The 19,013-nt window shown below is 33.7% G+C and overlaps 2 protein-coding genes across 2 annotated transcripts; one reads left to right on the plus strand and one right to left on the minus strand.

The window, feature by feature from the left end:
• The first annotated feature begins 8,954 nt into the window (after positions 1 to 8,954).
• Positions 8,955 to 9,858, plus strand: LOC130824860 (uncharacterized). The gene is made up of 2 exons (XM_057689878.1): positions 8,955 to 9,136; positions 9,228 to 9,858. Exons 1-2 carry the CDS (start codon positions 8,955 to 8,957, stop codon positions 9,856 to 9,858), a joined length of 813 nt encoding a protein of 270 aa, XP_057545861.1.
• A 3,746-nt stretch (positions 9,859 to 13,604) lies between these two features.
• LOC130824861 (uncharacterized mitochondrial protein AtMg00810-like) lies at positions 13,605 to 14,420 on the minus strand. The gene is made up of 2 exons (XM_057689879.1): positions 14,333 to 14,420; positions 13,605 to 14,092 (listed from the first exon to the last, which is right to left on the minus strand). Exons 1-2 carry the CDS (start codon positions 14,418 to 14,420, stop codon positions 13,605 to 13,607), a joined length of 576 nt encoding a protein of 191 aa, XP_057545862.1.
• Positions 14,421 to 19,013: the final 4,593 nt, after the last annotated feature.

Below are 19,013 nucleotides of genomic sequence, written 5' to 3' on the forward strand. Positions count from 1 at the left end.
ACTGTTAAAGGAATTTAGTGATGTGTTTCCACAAGAGCTACCCGAGGGATTACCACCCTTAAGAGGCATTGAACATCAAATTGACCTAATCCCAGGTTCCCAAATTCCAAACAAGCCCATCTATAGAACTAACCCACAAGAAGCACAAGAACTACAAAAGCAAGTAGAAGAATTGTTAGCTAAGGGGTATGTGCGAGAGAGTATTAGTCCATGTGCTGTTCCAACCTTATTAGTACCCAAGAAAGATGGGACATGGCGTATGTGCATCGACAGTCGGAGTGTGAATAATATTACAATCAAGTATAGATTCCCTATCCCTCGCATAGATGACATGTTAGATGAGCTCACAGGGGCACAGTGGTTTAGTAAGATTGACCTAAGAAGTGGGTATCATCAAATACGAATGAAGGAAGGGGACGAATGGAAAACAACATTTAAGACAAAATATGGCTTGTATGAATGGCTTGTTATGCCATTTGGACTTACTGGTGCCCCAAGTACTTTCATGAGGTTGATGAACGAGATTCTTAGACCATTCTTAGGGAAATTTGTTGTGGTATACTTAGATGATATTTTGATATATAGCAAGGAATTAGGAGAACACTTTAGGCATTTAAGATTAGTTTTCAGGGTTCTTAGACAACACAAATTGTATGGGAAACTAGAAAAATGCCACTTTCTAAGTACGGAAATTAGATTCTTAGGTTTCATCATCAATAGAGAAGGGGTAAAAGCGGATCCAAAAAAAGTAGAGGCAATTAAAGATTGGCCAACACCTACTAATATCACCCAAATCAGATCATTTCATGGGCTAGCTTCTTTCTACAGAAGATTCATTCATAATTTTAGTTCTATCATGGCACCAATAACTGAATGCACAAAACAAGGGGAGTTTCAATGGACACAAGGAGCACAAAGGGCCTTTGAACAAATCAAAGAGGCTATGTGTAAAGCACCTATTCTTAAATTACCCGACTTCACACAACCTTTTGAGGTTGAATGCGATGCTAGTGGCAAAGGTATTGGAGCTGTCCTTACACAAGGGGGGAGACCTGTTGCATTTTTTAGTGAAAAATTAAATCAAAGCAGGTTAAACTATTCCACGTACGATAAGGAATTCTATGCCATGATTAGAGCCTTAGAACATTGGATGCATTACTTAAAAATTCAACCTTTTGTGTTACATTCTGATCATGAATCCCTTCAGTACATAAATGGACAAAAGAAATTGAATCCAAGACATGCTAAATGGGTAGAATTCATGCAAACATTCAATTTTGTAGCTAAGTACAAAACAGGAAAGGCTAATATTGTTGCAGATGCCCTAAGCAGGAAGCATCATTTGTTGTCCATGTTAGAAGCAAAAATATTAGGCTTTGAAATGATTAAACCTCTTTATTTAGAAGATGATGACCTTAAAGAACTATACTTAGAATGTCAGTCTACACCTAAAGGACTCTTTCATGTTGAACATGGTTTTATGTTTAAAGGCAATAGACTTTGTATTCCCAAATCACCTATAAGATTGCTTTTGATAAAAGAAGTACATGAAGGTGCTCTAGCAGGTCACTTTGGTATCACAAAAACTCTTGACATGGTTGCACAACACTTTTATTGGCCCAAGATGTTAGGTACAATAAGCAAATATATTTTAAAATGTGAAACATGTGTCAAAGCCAAGTTGACTTTTCATAGGGGGAATACAAACCTTTACCTGTTGCAGATAGACCATGGGAACACGTTAGCATGGACTTTATAGTAGCTTTACCTCGCACACAAAGGGGAAAAGATGCTATTATGGTAATTGTAGACCGGTTCTCAAAAATGGCTCACTTCATTGCTTGTCATAAAATAGATGATGCTAATAATGTGGCGAAATTGTACTTTGCAGAAGTTATACGGTTGCATGGGGTCCCTCGAACAATTGTATCGGATAGGGATAGTAAATTTTTAAGTTCCTTTTGGAACACCCTGTGGAGACTGCTTGGTACTAAACTTCTATTTAGCACCTCACACCATCCTGAAACAGATGGTCAAACCGAGGTTACAAATAGAACATTAGGCACCCTCCTTAGAACACTTGTCAAAACAAACACTAAGGATTGGGATCTAAAATTGTGCCATGCAGAGTTTGCCTATAATATAAGTCCAAATTTGACCACTAAGCATTCTCCTTTTGAGAGTGTATATGGAGTGAAGCCATTAATGCCTATATCACTAATTGATCTCCCATCTAATTGTAGGTACCACCAAGATGCTGAGCAGCAAGCACAAAGGATGCTGAACCTTCATGAATAAATAAAAGCAAACATCATCAAGGCCAATGACACGTACACAAGGAGAGCAAACAAGAAAATCAAACCAAAAAACCTACAAGAAGGGGACTTGGTATGGATACACTTGAGGAAAGAACGCTTCCCTAAATATAGACAAAACAAACTACTCCCACGAGCTGATGGCCCTTTCAAAATCCTTAAAAAGATTGGAGACAACGCCTACAAGATCGACCTCCCTAAAAGCTATGCGATTTCGAACACATTCAACGTAGGTGACTTGACCAAATACGAAGGTGACAACGAATTGGGGACAATTCTGCTTGAAGAAGGAGGGGATGATCCAAGTATGGATCATGTAGAAAACACAAGAGTCAAGACAAGCCAAGACACCAAAGCCAACCAAGAAGAGACTAACAAAGAGGAATGCATAACGAATCCTTTACCCACTAACTTGGGAGCTGCACACCTTGACCTGGCCTTAAGGATCATAGACAATCAGCTACAATCCAGAACCAACATGAATCTCAAAGAAGATCAAGGCCAAGAGGAATCAAGAAGGAACTTAATTGCAGCCTTCAAACAAGACAGAACTCCACATTCTGACCAGCAGCCTACAGAACGCCAGACCAGCGAACAGCCCACCTTGCACAGCCTGGAGAACTCAGCCTACTGCACGAATGAATGTGGGAACTGGGGAAATGGAATCTCTATACATGGACCAAGAAGTCAAGGCCCAAGGACCCTGCTGGTTGTAACCACAGAAGCCACAAATGGAACCACAAGGTCCCCTGCTCGCCAGTTCTGATATAAGGCTGATACTTAGAATATTTTAGGAAGATTGTTTCTGTCTTTTTAATAAACCATGTAATGCACGCACCTTAATGATTGGACGTGTTGGTAGTTATGTTTGTTAGGGTCTACAATATGACCGTTAGAACTCTATATAAAGGGCTAGCCTCATTTGTATCATTCATTCCAGATTAATCAAATACAAGTTTTCTTCAAAGTAATTGTGTTCAATTGTTGTTCCGTGAGAGTCCTTTGTGAGTGAAAGCAAGGAGAGTCTACGGGTTAATTCCACCAAGATTGGAAGGTTGCCTTTCAATTGAAGTGTGAGGAAGAGGCCAAGCAACCCAGAGTGGGCGATTTGTCTCTATCCACGGATCAAGGGCCACTCTTTAGAGTTGTCCTGACCAACCTTCTTGTTTGTTATCAAACAGAAGGATTATCGTGTGTGTGTATCTGTGTGTAAATCAGTCGTAGCATTGAATCTTGATCGAGTTTCTCATGTTCTTGGAACATTCAATCCATATATACATCAAACAGCTACAAGCTCGCATACACACTCCCATCATAATAGTCAGCATCAGTCGAAGCTCTGCATCTGTCACACCAATACAAGCGTGCATACACCAGACAGTAATGTTTGAAACAGCAGCAGACCCAAAATTGATTCTCAGCATACCGACTGTGCAGGTATGTATCCAAACCAGCAGACTTAGCTATAGCACACTTGTGTATAACACTGAGTATAAAATTGATTGAGCAGCTGCAGAATTCAACACCCTTTCTACAAACCATTGATTTTTCAAAATCCTCCATAAAACATGACAATACCACACAATCCGAAATAGTAATAACATTCAATCATCATCAGATTTGCACGTCCCCAACAGCTTCTAATCTAACACTGCCTGCACATATCGCTTCTGATCACCACTATACTGAATTCTCCCTCCATATTAGAAATGAGGTCAATACTGTAGAAGTCCATAAAACCATGCACTTCCTATGCCCAAGCAGATTCCAGATTGTGCTTGCTTCGAAATAAAAAGGAGATCATGTGCGAGAGTATTGATGACAGCAAAATTGTCACTTCCCTGTACAAACCGAGAAAGACCTATCCCCCAAATCTTAATTATGCCCCCAACATTTTTTTTTGTCCAGATGAGACCTTATCATGGGAGAAAATCTGGAAATGAGTTTCTTGCTCTTGTTTGAATTACAGGAGCTTTCCTTATGATGATTAACTAAAAAAATGAAAGAAACAGTAGCAATAGCAAAACGAGTGCAGTTCATTCAGTATCACAAGCAAACACAGTGCAGTTTGTTCCATATTACAAGAAATAAGCAAACACAAATCACAAACTGTAATTGTGCTTCAAAGTGTAGAAAAATCAGTGCAGTTTGTTCAATATCATTTAGAACGAGGAATATCTACAAGCGGAATAGCTATTATACTCTTGAACCTTTTGAATTTTCCCTGTTTATATTTTGACAGCGAGCATGGAAAGAGAAAGTCACATTCAAAGAAGCAAACACAAACCCAAAGGGTGGTAACCCTTAAGTACAGTCTACAAATTGACAAAACTATTAATCAAAAGAGGCAGAGTAAAATGGAAAATTTAACTCAAGATATTGTCACAAAATGTTCCAATAGCTTCATGTTTACGGTTTGGATCCTGTAACAAGCTTTTTATAAGCAAAAATACTAATAGAAAGAAAATAGATAAACAAAATGCTTTTGCTAACTCGAACAAAGCTGTAATGTTCCATCAAATACATAAAATACTTGACCATGGGAAGTAGGATTATGTTCTCATCCATTTCAAAATATTAAGTTAAGACTAAGTTAGAATATGAAAAACTAAATTTCATTAGTAAATCACTAAATTCATGCAAGAAACACCGCAGAGAACCGGAAAACATCTATGTGCTATTCACAATTTATAATGCACTATTAGATAAACAAGAACAATAATGCCTCGCAAAAGATTAGGGTCGGCTACATTAACAAATATATCAGTTAAATAGTAGTCTACATGGATTCTTCTTGTCCATTCATTCCGATTTTCTACCACCATTAGATAAAGAACTATGAAAATTCCAAGCATGAGATAACTATTTGAAGTGCATCAAGACCAAGTTCATCAATTATCTTCTCAAATACATATTGATACAAATATTGCCTAGATTAACCGGAAAATCGTTAAGTTGAACTCTGAACCTACAAAGAGACTTGTAAATTTCAGGTGGAGGCAAATATGATGATAAGATTCAACACGGAGCTAGTGACAACCATATTTTGACAGAAGGCTAGAATTAAAACCATTTTAGGACTATTTTACCTGGTTTCCCAATTGTTCAGCATTACAGGTATCAATACATTGGCTGCAGTGACAGTTCACAAGCTGTTTTAGTGGATGTTATTATGGAACATAGTAAGAAACTCCATATGCACATGCAAAAGATGAATGTATCAAAGACTTTGAACTAATGGCTTACAAGAAATCAAGGTAGTAGCTCATCACAAGGAATCTTTGATGAGCTTTAATGACAATTTGTATTTTTTTTGACCTGGAGGATGGTGTGGTGTACCAAGGGGTTTAGTCTACAATCAAGATCGACGTAAAAGAGAGAAGCTTTTTGAGCAAGATGAACAAGGAGATGCAAAAGGTTAGACATTTATTCGTATACGGATGAAGTAACTGTTAACTGCCCAATTGCTCTATAGATTTCTGCGGGCAGTACAATTAGGGCGAAATCCCTTCTTTCCTTAATTAATTTGCGAATTTAGATATGCCAATTTAAAATCTATAGTACAATACAACACCAATATACACCAAATCTATAGTACAATACAACACCAATATACACCAAAATGATCATAAATCTTAAAATATAATCAAGATTTAATATTTTTTCAAAAACTAAAACAACTTACTAACAAAATTAAGAAACCCAATAAATATTAAATCTTGATTATAGCACGAGCAACAATCTCGATACGTAATTAACATTAGTGAAAAATTTTACAAAAAAATGCGGAAGTCTGAAAATGACGATCTGCTAAAAACCTTTAAAATTAAAAAAATGTTTATTAGAAATGATAAATATTACATAAAAGTAGGAAAATAAAAATACATATCGTTCGTTCGAAAAATACACAATAATTAAAATTAAATACGTCAAAATCATTAAACATGAAGTATATAAAAAATTTGCAGCTAAGTCCTCGATAGCATAAATAAATTGTTACTGCGGCCTAAATCGGAACCTGAAACTAAATCCTGCAACATGCTGCCATCCATAATACGGATGACAGCCGATTGAATCGATCAGCGCTTAACACCGAACATAACTCCCTATCCAGCTCAAAATACGAAAATAATACACTACATTTTACAAAATAATAATTAGACTACGAACTTATAATTAATTGACACCACTGTATAGTTTTACCGTATTCTTTTATTGTTCTATACTTTTAAGTCATTAAGATACCATTCTCAACCTTGGCAGAAGTACGTTACTGCCATTTATACAATTCAGGTTCAGTTGGTTAATAGTCATAACCGTATCATGCCTCATAGCATCAACAGTAACAAAGTTTATCACTGATCAACAAGCACAACAATATGACACCTGATATATGTAAGGGTCTGGCTAGATTAGGGCCGAAACCCTACATCTAACTGTAGTGGGAGTCGTCACCCTTCCAATACAATTATGCTCGAGCTTCTTCAGGATAGGTAGCTAACCCCCTGTCTTATACCGCATTTTACGTGTCGGCTAACACAGGCGTCGAGATTTTACATGCCGGTCCATGTTTCGACATTACCTTACTATCAGGGTCATTCAATGAATACACAAAAATTTTCACACAAGCACATCACATTTTAATTACTACAAGCTGACTTTGACTATGACCAACTTAGATGGTAACTTCTTTTATTTAATAAGATTTTTAATCAGAATATTAAATTTACCTCTATACCCTTACAGTTAGCTACTAAATTTTTACTCATTAAAATCTAATCAAAACTTTATATTAAATAGTTTACTTGTTAAATAAATTCACATTAAGTTCATATTCAATTATTTCTCTCCAAATTAATAATTTTTTTTACAAATAGCTACTAAAAAGTTTATTTCTCTTAAAATAAGTTCTCTAATCAACATTTCTAACTCTAAAACCACTAAAACTTGTATTCTTTTCACAAAAACAAATATTTTGATTAAAAATCAAGTAAAACTGTATTCCTTTGATAAATTTCCAAAAACCAATATTTCAAATTTAGAAAGCAAGTAAACTTTTTAAGTTCACAAAAAACTTAAATATCTAATGATACAACAAATAAAACTAATAACTTAGCAAAATCAATTTTTCTAGTTATAAAACAAGTAACACTTTATAAGTTACCAAAAACAATTCTTCTACTTATAAAATAGATAAAACTTATATTTTCACAAAAATCAATATTTCTTGTTGTAATCCAATTAAGTAAAACTTTATTCTATTAATATGTAAATAAAATTAAAATTTCACACATAATTTGAAAAGATAAGTCTATTAAAAGTACTTTTACATCATTTTACATAAGTTTTTGTCAAATAGTCAAAAAAAAAAATTGTACTAACTAGCTATTTAATATCACAAAAGTTACTTTTTATTATAAAATCTTATGTATTTAAGAAAACACTTTATTATAAATAACTTACACAAATTTTCCAAATATATCTTTCTTTAACTTGTTATTTTTATTATTACGGATATTTCATGATATACCACTAAGTTTCTTTGAAATTCACCATATACCACACGAAATGTTTTAATTCACCATATATCATTGAGTTTACGTCCGTTAGCACAGAATACCATTAATGACAACTGCCGTCAGTGTGTCGTTTGTGGTAAATTACCAGTATGCTCTTACGCATTCAACTAGTGCCATTGTTAGGCTTGAGTTCCCCAAACACAACGTATTTCTTCAAAAAATTGATCCTCCATCTTTGTTCTTCTCCATTCAAGAAACTTTGTATTCGTCTACATTGATCTAGAACCCTTAAAATCCATCAAAAATCCTTAAAATCCTTAAAATCGATTTGTGTAAAGTGAATTGTAAGTTTCTGAAGTGATTTAGAACCCAAACACAGGTGGTCGTGACTGAATTTCGCACAAAGTTCGCTAATTCGATGGATTAAGCATACGCAAGGTACCTATCCTTATCCATTTGCATTTCGAGTTCTGATTTTGTTTTTTTTTTTTTTTCAAAATTGAGTTAGGGTTAGGGTTAAGTGTGATAAGTTGCATGCGAATTTGAATTATGCGAAAGTGATGTGTTTTTGTTTTGTATGCAATATATAATTTGGATTTTGATGTAATGTGTTGTTGGTAAATGTTGTTGTTAGGATGAGAGGATTCTTAGGTGGTTGTAGACCTATCATAGGAATAGATGGTGCACATTTAAGTGGGTATTACAAAGGGGTTATGCTCACTGCAGTTGCAATAGATGGGAATAATGAGATCTTTGTGTTAGCCTATGGGATTGTTGACACAGAGAGCATAGATTCCTGGACTTATTTTTTTAAGAAACTTGAGGTGCTCGTTTGCTCAGTATGAATCTCAGAAGGATGACTGGACTTTTATCAGTGACAGAATGAGGGTAAGTTTCTTATTTGTCTTTAATTTGAGATTATGAAGCTGTTTATTAACTTAGTCTTGTTTTTTAGGGGGTTGAATCAACATTGTTTGAGGTGTTCCCAAGAGCTACAAGGAGAATATGCTGCCAGTATTTGTACTCAAATTCCAAGGCTGCAGGATGGAGTGGGGCAGCATTTCATAAGATGTTTTGAATTGCGGCAAATGACTACAATGAGTACGTTTTTGAAAAAGCTATGTCCAAGATAAAAGAGTTTGATGCAACAGCATATGTCTATCTCAAAAATGTAGAAGAGCAGTGGAGTGTGCACATGTTTGACAGGACAGTTTGTTGTGATCATAACACAACAAACTTCGTAGAGTCATTCAATGCAATAACAAAGGCCAACAGGGACATGCCTGTTGACATTGCTGGAAGGTAAATTTGTGTCCCTGTTTTGCTCATTTAAATGCAAAAAAATTGTTGTTGCTTACTGTGATTTTTTTTTTTTGAATAATTAAGATGTCAGGAATTGGTGCATGAAAAGGCTGGGTTCCAGGTTCGATAAAGCAGTAAGCATGGAACCTAATGATCTAACAGAGCATGCAAAGGGAGTGCTGGCGACTAGGACTGATGATTCTAGGTTCTGCCATGTCACTGCAGTTGGTGGTGAAGAGTTTGAGGTGAGGGATGGCCATGTCAAGTTCCCTGTCACCCTTGGAAATATGACTTGTGGGTGTGGGAAATGGCAAGGATCAGGGATCCCTTGCAAGCATGGGCTAAGGGTCATTTACAACCAGAGACTTGATCCTAAGAACTTTGTCTCACCTTTCTACAAGGGGGTTGCTTACAAACTCACTTATGGAGACCACATCCACTCCATGGCTGATCCAACTCACTGGCCTTCACTAGATGTGCCAGAAATTGCACCACCCCAAGGGAAAAGAAATGTTGGCAGACCACCTAAGCAAAGGAAAAGAGCTGCTTATGAAGCAAAAAAAGGAAAGAGGCATAAGAATAACAAATGCAGCCTATGCAAAGAAGTAGGTCACAATGCAGTGACATGCAAGGCAAAAAAGGCATCATCAAAGAAGGCAGCACATGCAGCTTCCTCTTCACAGCAAGGCAACACTAGGGGGAAGAGAAAGGCTGCTACTTAGCATTGTTTAGTGTCATTTTTTTGGTGAACAGTGTTTATTGTCAAGTTGTTTTTGAACAAAATGTTAACTACTTGCTTTGTATGACACTTCTTTTGTTTATCATAATTCCAACGGGTATATTTTTTTAAAAAAATGGTATTTGATGCAAATACAAAAAGGTAATGGTATATGGTGAATTATTAATTTACCACAAACGGCACACTAACGGCAGTTGTCATTGATGGTATTCTGTGCTAACGGACGAAAACTCAATGGTATATGGTGAATTAGAACATGTTGTGTGGTATATGGTGAATTTCGAAGAAACTCAGTGGTATATCATGAAATTTCCGTTATTATTATCATAAAAATAGCTTGTAATAATTTTAAAATTGTAAATAACACTTTTTTTTATATGATAGTGACCGAATGAGCTATGAGTATTTGTTGGCCTTTTTCACTTAAAACAACTTAATTTAATTAATTTATCATAGTAAATTCTAATTTTATACGACTAATATAAAAAAACTAAAAAATAGAAACTTTTACACAATAACTTAAATATTTAATATAACTTTAAGGATAAGCTTTAATATAAAAGATAAAGTATAATGACAACATCCTTAGCACATAACCATACTAAATAAAAAAATGTTCATGAAATAACACACAACTTTATAAACTAATTTAAAGGCTTACATATAAATATTAACTATAATTCTAATATGACCATTCTTAATATAATAACATTCCTACATAAATCATAAACATAGTAACACTAGTTTATAACATAGATAATACTTGATATCACTAGTATATAATAGTTCACCTAACTTCCTAAACATGTCCAAATATTAGTAATTAACAACTAAAAATATTTTTAGCATAACCACTAAATTTATATTAATCATAATTTTCTTAAACTAACTTTCTACTTAAACATACTCAATATATCTCATAATTTGCATATTATAAAGTAAATATAATGTTAAATTTCACATAAGAGTAGGATAAAAAATTATACCATACTAACACCAAAGAAAGTTAGTAGCATGATCCTCCAAGCTAAGTACTACAAGCTCCAAAATGATGATCTTTCAAGTACCTAAAAGAATACCCAACTATGCTACAAAAATGATAATTCAAGCTATTAAGGTGATGCATTAAGCTCCTTCTTGATTTTCTTCAACTAATTAATACATTAGAGAATTAGTAATTGATATAATGAAGTGAATTAGGAGCAAATGGAAGAAAAGTAGATTACTTAATTCCTTAATACTACACAACTAGCTAGTATAATGAAGTGCATTAAGCTCCTTGAGTTTTGTTTTAATTTTGCAAGGTAGAATGTTAGGCAAATAGCTAGTATATAAAAAAGATATTTATGGGACAAAATCTTATAATATTTGGATAAAAAATAAAAAAAATCATGGCTCCATATCTTATCCATAACCATCCAACATGATGGTAAGGATAAAGTTTGATTTCTTTTCAAACTTACTTTACTTATGTAAGTAAATAAGTAATAAAAAAAATATAGCAAGGTTTTGACTAATAGATTTAGGTAATTATGATTATTTTAGGTGTAAAACTAGCTTAAAACCTTAATTAAATTTATTAATAAAAATATACTAGGAGTAGTTTAAAATAATTTAAATATTAGTGTTAAAGTCGTTAAAATAATCGTTAACGAAATTAATTAAGAAGATAAGAATTTTTAAACGTAAAATTTTCGTTAGCCAAAAGTTAATTAAAAGATTTTGAATTTTTTTGTAATAGAAAATACTTATCGAAAATTTTGGACTAAAAAAAATATTATTTAGAAATAATAAAAATTTAAAATTTCATATTCGGAGTAGTTTAATAAATCGAGCAAGTATAGGAATTGAATGAAAATTAAATAATTAAAGAACTTGAAAATCGAATTGGAAATTAAATAACAAATTAAATCAATAAAAATATAGTTAGTTGGAATATAAGATTTTATAAATTAGATGAAGTTGGAGCTTAGTAATCGAGGATTAGGAATTAAATTGAACGAATTAAGAATTAGTCGGAAATGATTAAGATTAGGAATTTCGAATCTGTTACAAACAAAACCCAAAAGAAATACATATATTTTTCCAAAATTAAGAACAGAAAATGACAGATTACCTGTAAATATTTTTCGATATCTTCCTCTCTAATGTTAACTTCACATTTCATAAACCCTAATTTGTTGAATTTTTTCTTTTTCTATAATTTTTGGCTTCATCCGACTGTAAAATGAACCTTCCACCTACATTGAATGAGGGTAGTGATGAACCTTCCATGAAAACCTAAATTCGCATCAATTAATAACGAAACTAAAATAACCCTAAATCTTCCCTGAATTAATTTGCGAATTTAGATAAGCCAAATCAAAATCTATAGTACAATGCAGCACCAATATGCTGTTATAGGTATATTTGGTAGTAAAATGTAATTAGTTATAAATGGGTGTTTTCTATAGTCTTAGTAGTATAAAAGGGGACACAATATTGTATTAGAGTGGATGAAATATAATGAAATCAAACAATCTTCTTTTCCTCTTCTAAATTTCTTCACTTCTCCCTCTCTTCCATATCCATATTCAACAACCATAACATTGGTATCAAGAGTCATTCTTTCCTTGGCACCAATATTTCTCTTCCATTCTTTTTTTTTCTTTATCCTATTGAAAAATTCATTTCTTGACATTAAATACTACAATCAAATTGCACACAACCTATTTGTGAAAATACATTGCCATGTTCATTTGAGTTCTTGAAGTTTTTTTCCAAATTAGAGATTTTTTAAGTGGTTGCAAAGATGAGGAGTGAAGAGTTTTACAAAACCATACAATTTGAAGAACCAATTATCCGACAACTTGAAGAAGACAAACAAAAGAAGGTTATTACATCTTTTAAAAACTTTTGAAAGATGAATGTTTTGATAGTTGGGATAAATGATTGTGTGAATGGTGTAATGAACTAATTCTTGATCATAATTTGTTACAATTTAAAAGAAGCAACGAATGATGCCATTAATGCATTAGAAGAGCAAAATGATGTTTGGTATTTAGTCAGAGAAATTGCATCTGACTCTTTCATTGAATTAGAAAAATACTAACTGATTACAAAAGAAGGTACAAGGCTCTCTTTATAAGAGAGTTAGTTACAAGGCACCAATACGTGGCAATTAGCCATTGGATAAAAGAAAAGAACTAATATGAGGACTAACAAACTATGAAACGGAAAATATAAAGTTATTAAAACGAAAACAGAAACTTTAGCTAAAATACAAACGGGTAAATACTAACATCCCCCCTCAGCTTGGGGTGGGGTGATCATACCAAACTTGCAAAGAAATGTTTGAAATTGGGAGGAAGGTAAAATCTTAGTGAAAACATATGCTAATTGACTTGTAGTGGGAAGATATGTGTGTTGTCATAAACCTTCCATGACTTTTTCCCTTGTAAAATGACAGTCGATGGCAATGTGTTTGGTTTTGCCGTGTAGGACCGGATTATGAGCAATGTTTAACGCGATTTGATTATCACAATGCAAGGTCACAAGTTGAAGATTATTTATGCCCAATTCTTCAAGGAGGTGAACGACCCATGTAATTTCTGAGGCAGCAGAGGACATTGCCCTATACTCAGCTTCAGATGAAGATTTGGACACAGTAGTTTGCCTTTTGGATTTCCAACTAATAGGATATTGACCAAGCAACAGAGGATAACCCATGACAGAACGGCCAGTGTCAATTCAGGCACCCCAATCAAAATCAGAGAAGGCTTGTAAGGAAAGTCTATCAATGGCATGAAGAAGTATGCCTTGACCAGCTATTGAATGAACATAGTGGAGTGTATGTTGTAAGGCATTGTAATGGGCTTGAGTAGGATTCTGAAGATATTGACTTAGTTTTTGTACTGTATAAGCGAGGTCAGGACAGGTGTGGGTTAAAAAATTTAATTTTCCAACGAGGCTACGGTACAAAGGTGGATCATGGAAAATTGGGAAATTGTCTTTTTGTAGCTTTAGATTGATAGGAAGAGGGGTAACAACTTTTTTAAAATTGGTTATACCACTGTCTAATAAAAACTCTTTGGTGAAGTTGCTTTGTGTTATGATGATACCTTGAGGGAGATATCTGATTTCAAGACCAAGGAAGAAAGTAAGTTGTCCCAAGTCTTTAATGCTAAAAACAATATGCTGATGATTTTGGAGAGCAAGAATACTTGGTGTATCATCTCCTGTTTAAACAATATCATCAACATATACTGCAGCAAAAGTAACAAGACCATTTGATGAAGAGATAATATTCATTCTTGGACTGAATGAAGCCTTGTTGATGAAGTTCAATAGTAAGTTTGGAAAACCATTGACGAAAAACTTGTTTAAGACCATAAAGAGATTTGTTGAGTTTACAAACCATATGAGGGGAATGTTTAAGACCAGGTGGAGGTTTATAAAGACTTCTTCATGGAGATCACCATGTAAAAAAGCATTGTTGACATCTAGTTGATATTGTTTCCAATTTTTAAAGGATGCAATAGCCAGAAGACAACGGATGGTTGTCATTTTGACAATAGGAGAAAAGTCTCTTGAAAGTCAATACCATATTCCTGGTGTGTAGCCCTTGGCAACAAGCTGAGCTTTGAAACGTTTCAAAGAACCATCAGCATTTAGTTTGATTCTATAAACCCACTTACAACCAATAGCTTTCTTTCCTAGAGGAAGAGTTACAAGATCCCATGTACTATTTTTGTTTAGAGCTAAGAGTTCTTTATGCATAGCTTTGAGCCATAAAGGGTCTGTAGAAGCTTCTTTGTATGAAGAAGGTTCTTTATAAAGAGAGTGATTAGCAAGTAAGGCGAGATGGTGTGCGGGTAACTGATCATGTTGTACAAGATTGCACCAATGATTTGTGAAGTTGCAAATGTAGTCATTCAAGTGAGATAGTGGTTTGGAAATTCTAGAAGATTTGCATATGGGAGAAGGTAAAGGTAATAGGTAAGAGAAAAGGTCCACAACAAGAGAAGGGTCTTGAGGTGGACTGGGTAAAGTAGATGGGGATAAAGAGGGTGGGGTAGAAATTGAAAGGGATGGTTGGGAAATGGGTTTGGAATTATTATGAGGAAGTAGATGTAGGGTTTTAGTAAAGGGAGTAAAGGAATTTTGAAATGGTGTGTTGTTTGATAATAAAGTAAGAGTAGGTGGTAAAGTAGTGTTAGTGTCATAGGATGAAGATAAAGTAGGTGTAGGTATACTATCTACTATATGTGTTGGGTTTGGTGTATGAAAAATGTGTAATGGAGAGGGAGTTGGCGTGTGAGATTGCTAAAAACTAAGAGGTGTTGGGTCATGTGGAATAGGTGTATAGGTAGGAAGATAAAAGGGTATAGGTTTTTTGTTTGTATGATGGTAAGGAAAGTGTTTCTCATAGAATATAAAGTCCCTAGAAACTATATCTGTTTGGTCTGGAGATTGTAGACCTTGTAAACTTTTTGTGCAAATGGATACCCAAGAAAAATGCAAAGATTAGATTTAGGTTGTAATTTTTTTCTTTCTTGTTTAAAAGTGGAAATAAAACATAAACAACCAAATGTTCTAAGATGTTGATTGTCAGAGGATGGCCATAGAGTTTTTCATAGGGTAAGATATGTTTTAATGAGGGTAATGGCATTCTACTTATAAGATAACATGCACATAAAACAAAATATCCCCAAAGGATAAGGGGTAAATTGGATTAGAAATGAAGGGCACGAGCTGTTTCAAGAAGATGTTGGTGTTTGGGTTCAACGACACCATTTTGTTGTGGTGTATCGGGACAGCTCTTTTGACGTATGATACCTTTGCTGAGATAAAATTGTAATATTACACCTTTACTAAGTTCTTTGGCATTGTCAAAACGGATACATAGAATTTTTTTAGAGAGTTGAGTTTCTACATATTCAACAAATTGCCAAATGTATGTAACCGAGTCTGATTTTTGCCGCATCAAATAAAGCCAAGTACAACAGGTAAAATCATCAACAATGGTAAGGAAATAAATACAAGAATTATAAGTGCTAGTGGAGTAAGTTCCCCATACATCAATATGTTTTAATTGAAAAGGAAAATTAGACTTTGTAGAGCTTTTAGGGAAACAAAGCCTATGTTGTCTAGATTTGGGGCAAATAGTACAAATGCTATTATTCTTGAAATTCTTGAAATCAATAGAAGGAAAAAGTAATTGTAATCTAGTGATAGAAGCATGATCAAGTCTTAAATGTCATAACTTGGCTAAGTCATCCATAGAAGATTCATTTACAGTAGTTGCAATAGAAGCTTTAAAAAAATGCATTTGTAGGTTTATGTTGAGTTGTAGTAGGCTTTGAAATGCAGTATAGTCCATGAACAATTTTACCAAGACTCATGGGTCTTGTCATCGAAGGGGCCTGAATCATACACATGTTATGAGTAAATAATAAAGAAACATTGTTATCATGGCAAAGACGTTGCACCGAAATTAAATTGAACCGAAATTGAGGTACATATAAAACATTCTTGAGGATGATATCATCATGTAATTTCACATCTCCTGCCATAGTCACACGTACAATGGTACCATTAGGTATGGTATAATGATTATGGCCAGAGAGATCTTTTAGATGTAAAAAGGAATGAATTGAGTTGCACATGTGGTCTGTAGCACCACTGTTTATAATCCACCCATACACATCAAGTTTAGAAAAGAGAGAAAAAGTACATGCTAGATGTGCAACATCAAGAAGAGGTGAATAGTCTGGATGATTAATATCATTGGATTTTTATTTGTTGAGTAAGGATAAAATGGCATTGATTTGTGTATTGGTAAATCCAGTGTTATCTAGAATAGTAGAGGAATCATCAATTAAGGTGGAAGCAGTGGCAGCAACTTTTCGGTTATGAGATTTGGTATGTTTGGGATAGCCATGAATTTTAAAACAACGTTCCATAAAATGACCACTAATTTTGCAATGATCACAAAAGTAGTGTGAAGTTCTTTTGGTACCTGAAATTTGCTTTTTGTTTGATGTCTTATTATGAGGAGTAGTATGAGCAAAATGAAATGTCATAGAATCAGCAATTGGAGTATATACTAACATAATTGCCAACATAATAATAATGATAATTGGGGATTTATTATAGTATATGACCAAGCAAATAATTATGTGATTGCCAACATAAATAAGATTCTTTAAATGTTGATCATATGAATTCATGTGCAAAAAGTAAGTTGGGTTCTAAAAGCATTGTTCATATGGATGGTGATTTGGTTTAATTGTGTGATTAATGACATGAGTGAATATGATTTAGTTAAAAATCATGAATGTTTTGTGGCAATTGAACCTGAAAATTTATTTTCAACATATGGGGAAATTCTTGAAGTTCATTTTATTGAAAGATCTATTCTCCAAACTAAGAATCTGTTAAGAGAAACTCGTCAATGGGGTACTTTGTCAAGAGTGTAATCAAGCTCCAAGAAGGTTAAAAGAAGATATGAGATGTACAAGAAAAAGAGAAAAAATTGGGCAGAATATAATAAAGTAGTGCTTAACCCACTTTGGTTGTTAAAAATCAAGAAACGGAAGATTTCTATGCATATTTTTAGTTTTATTCATGAAGTAGTGAATAAGTACAATAAAGATGCCTTATTACTTGATTATTATCAACAATCCGAGTCTCAAAATCACAATGTTACTCTTAAAATTCAAGCAAGTGTTGGGGAAAATGGAAGTACTGTAGCACAATTTTTAACACAAATGATGTTGCTTGCTCTTTTTCTTGGCAAAGAAGATTCGACTAATAATGAGTTTCAAATCTGGTGCTCGAACTCCTTTAGCATGGAATGAGAAATTACCAATATTGATCTTACTTCATTTCTCACTATTTTGGGCATTTTTTGTAGTGTTTAGTTTTAGTTAAAAGTTGTCTTGTATTTTTGTTTAGATTTCTTAACATAAACATGAGGACAAGTCTCTTGATGGGGGAAAGTATGTTATAGGTATATTTGATAGTAAAATATGATTAGTTATAAATGGGTGTTTTTGATAGTCTTAGTAGTATAAAAGGGGACACAATGTTGTATTAGAGTGGATAAAATATAATGAAATAAAACAATCTTCTCCTCCTGTTCTAAATTTCTTCCTTTCTCCCTATCTTCCCTATTCATATGGTTGCTTGAGATTCAACAACCATAACATATACACCAAAATGATCTAAAATCTTAAAATATAATCAGGATTTAATATTTTTTCAAAAACTAAAACTTACTAACAAAATTAAGAAACCCAACAAAACCCAAAAGAAATACATATATTTTCAAAAATTAAGAATCGAAATTGATGGATTACCTGCATATAGTTTTTGATGTCTTCCTCTCTAATGTTAACTTTCCATTTTAATTTATAGACCTACTTTATTTGTATTTTTTTTCTTTTTCTACAATTTTTGGCTTCATCCGACTGTAATATGAACCTTTCACCCACACTGGATGACGGTAGTGATTAACCTTCGACGAAAACCCTAAATTCGCATTAATTAATAACGAAACTAAACTAACCCTAAATTTTCACAAAAACCCTAGATTAATGGTGAATCTACACAAAATCCCGAAAATTAAATTCATACCCAAAAATAAATGAAAACCATAAATTTTCAATCAAACTAAATTTTCAATCAAAAAGATCCCTATTTTTTCGTTTGAACAACCTAAGTAAAAAAATTGAATCTTTTATTCGAAAATCAAAAACGAAGCATCAATTAAATTAAAAATGATGGTGAACAGAAAGTGGTTCACTGAAGCTGAAGGAAGGGTCTAGAGGAAGTTGTGTAAAACACTTGAAAAAGGACACAAATAGGGAGAAAGCAAATGAGGAAGTATAGGTGTTCATTCGGGTAATCGGGTCGGGTCGGTTAGTCACGGTTTGGTTGAAGATCAGTTATTCGAGCTATCAGGTTTGCATCAGTTCGGTATCGGTTAAAGTTCGAGTCGAGTGTCAATCGGTCTCGGGTTGTTATAGGTTAACAATTGGTTCAGTTTATCGGGTACAGATCGAATCCGGGTATTTTTTTTTGAAGTAGAATTCATCTACGAGTTACTAATTACTATCGATCGAGTCAATGTCACATTAAGTTGCTAGTCATTTT

This window comes from Amaranthus tricolor, chromosome 10 (assembly GCF_026212465.1).
Source record: "Amaranthus tricolor cultivar Red isolate AtriRed21 chromosome 10, ASM2621246v1, whole genome shotgun sequence".
NCBI lineage: Eukaryota > Viridiplantae > Streptophyta > Magnoliopsida > Caryophyllales > Amaranthaceae > Amaranthus > Amaranthus tricolor.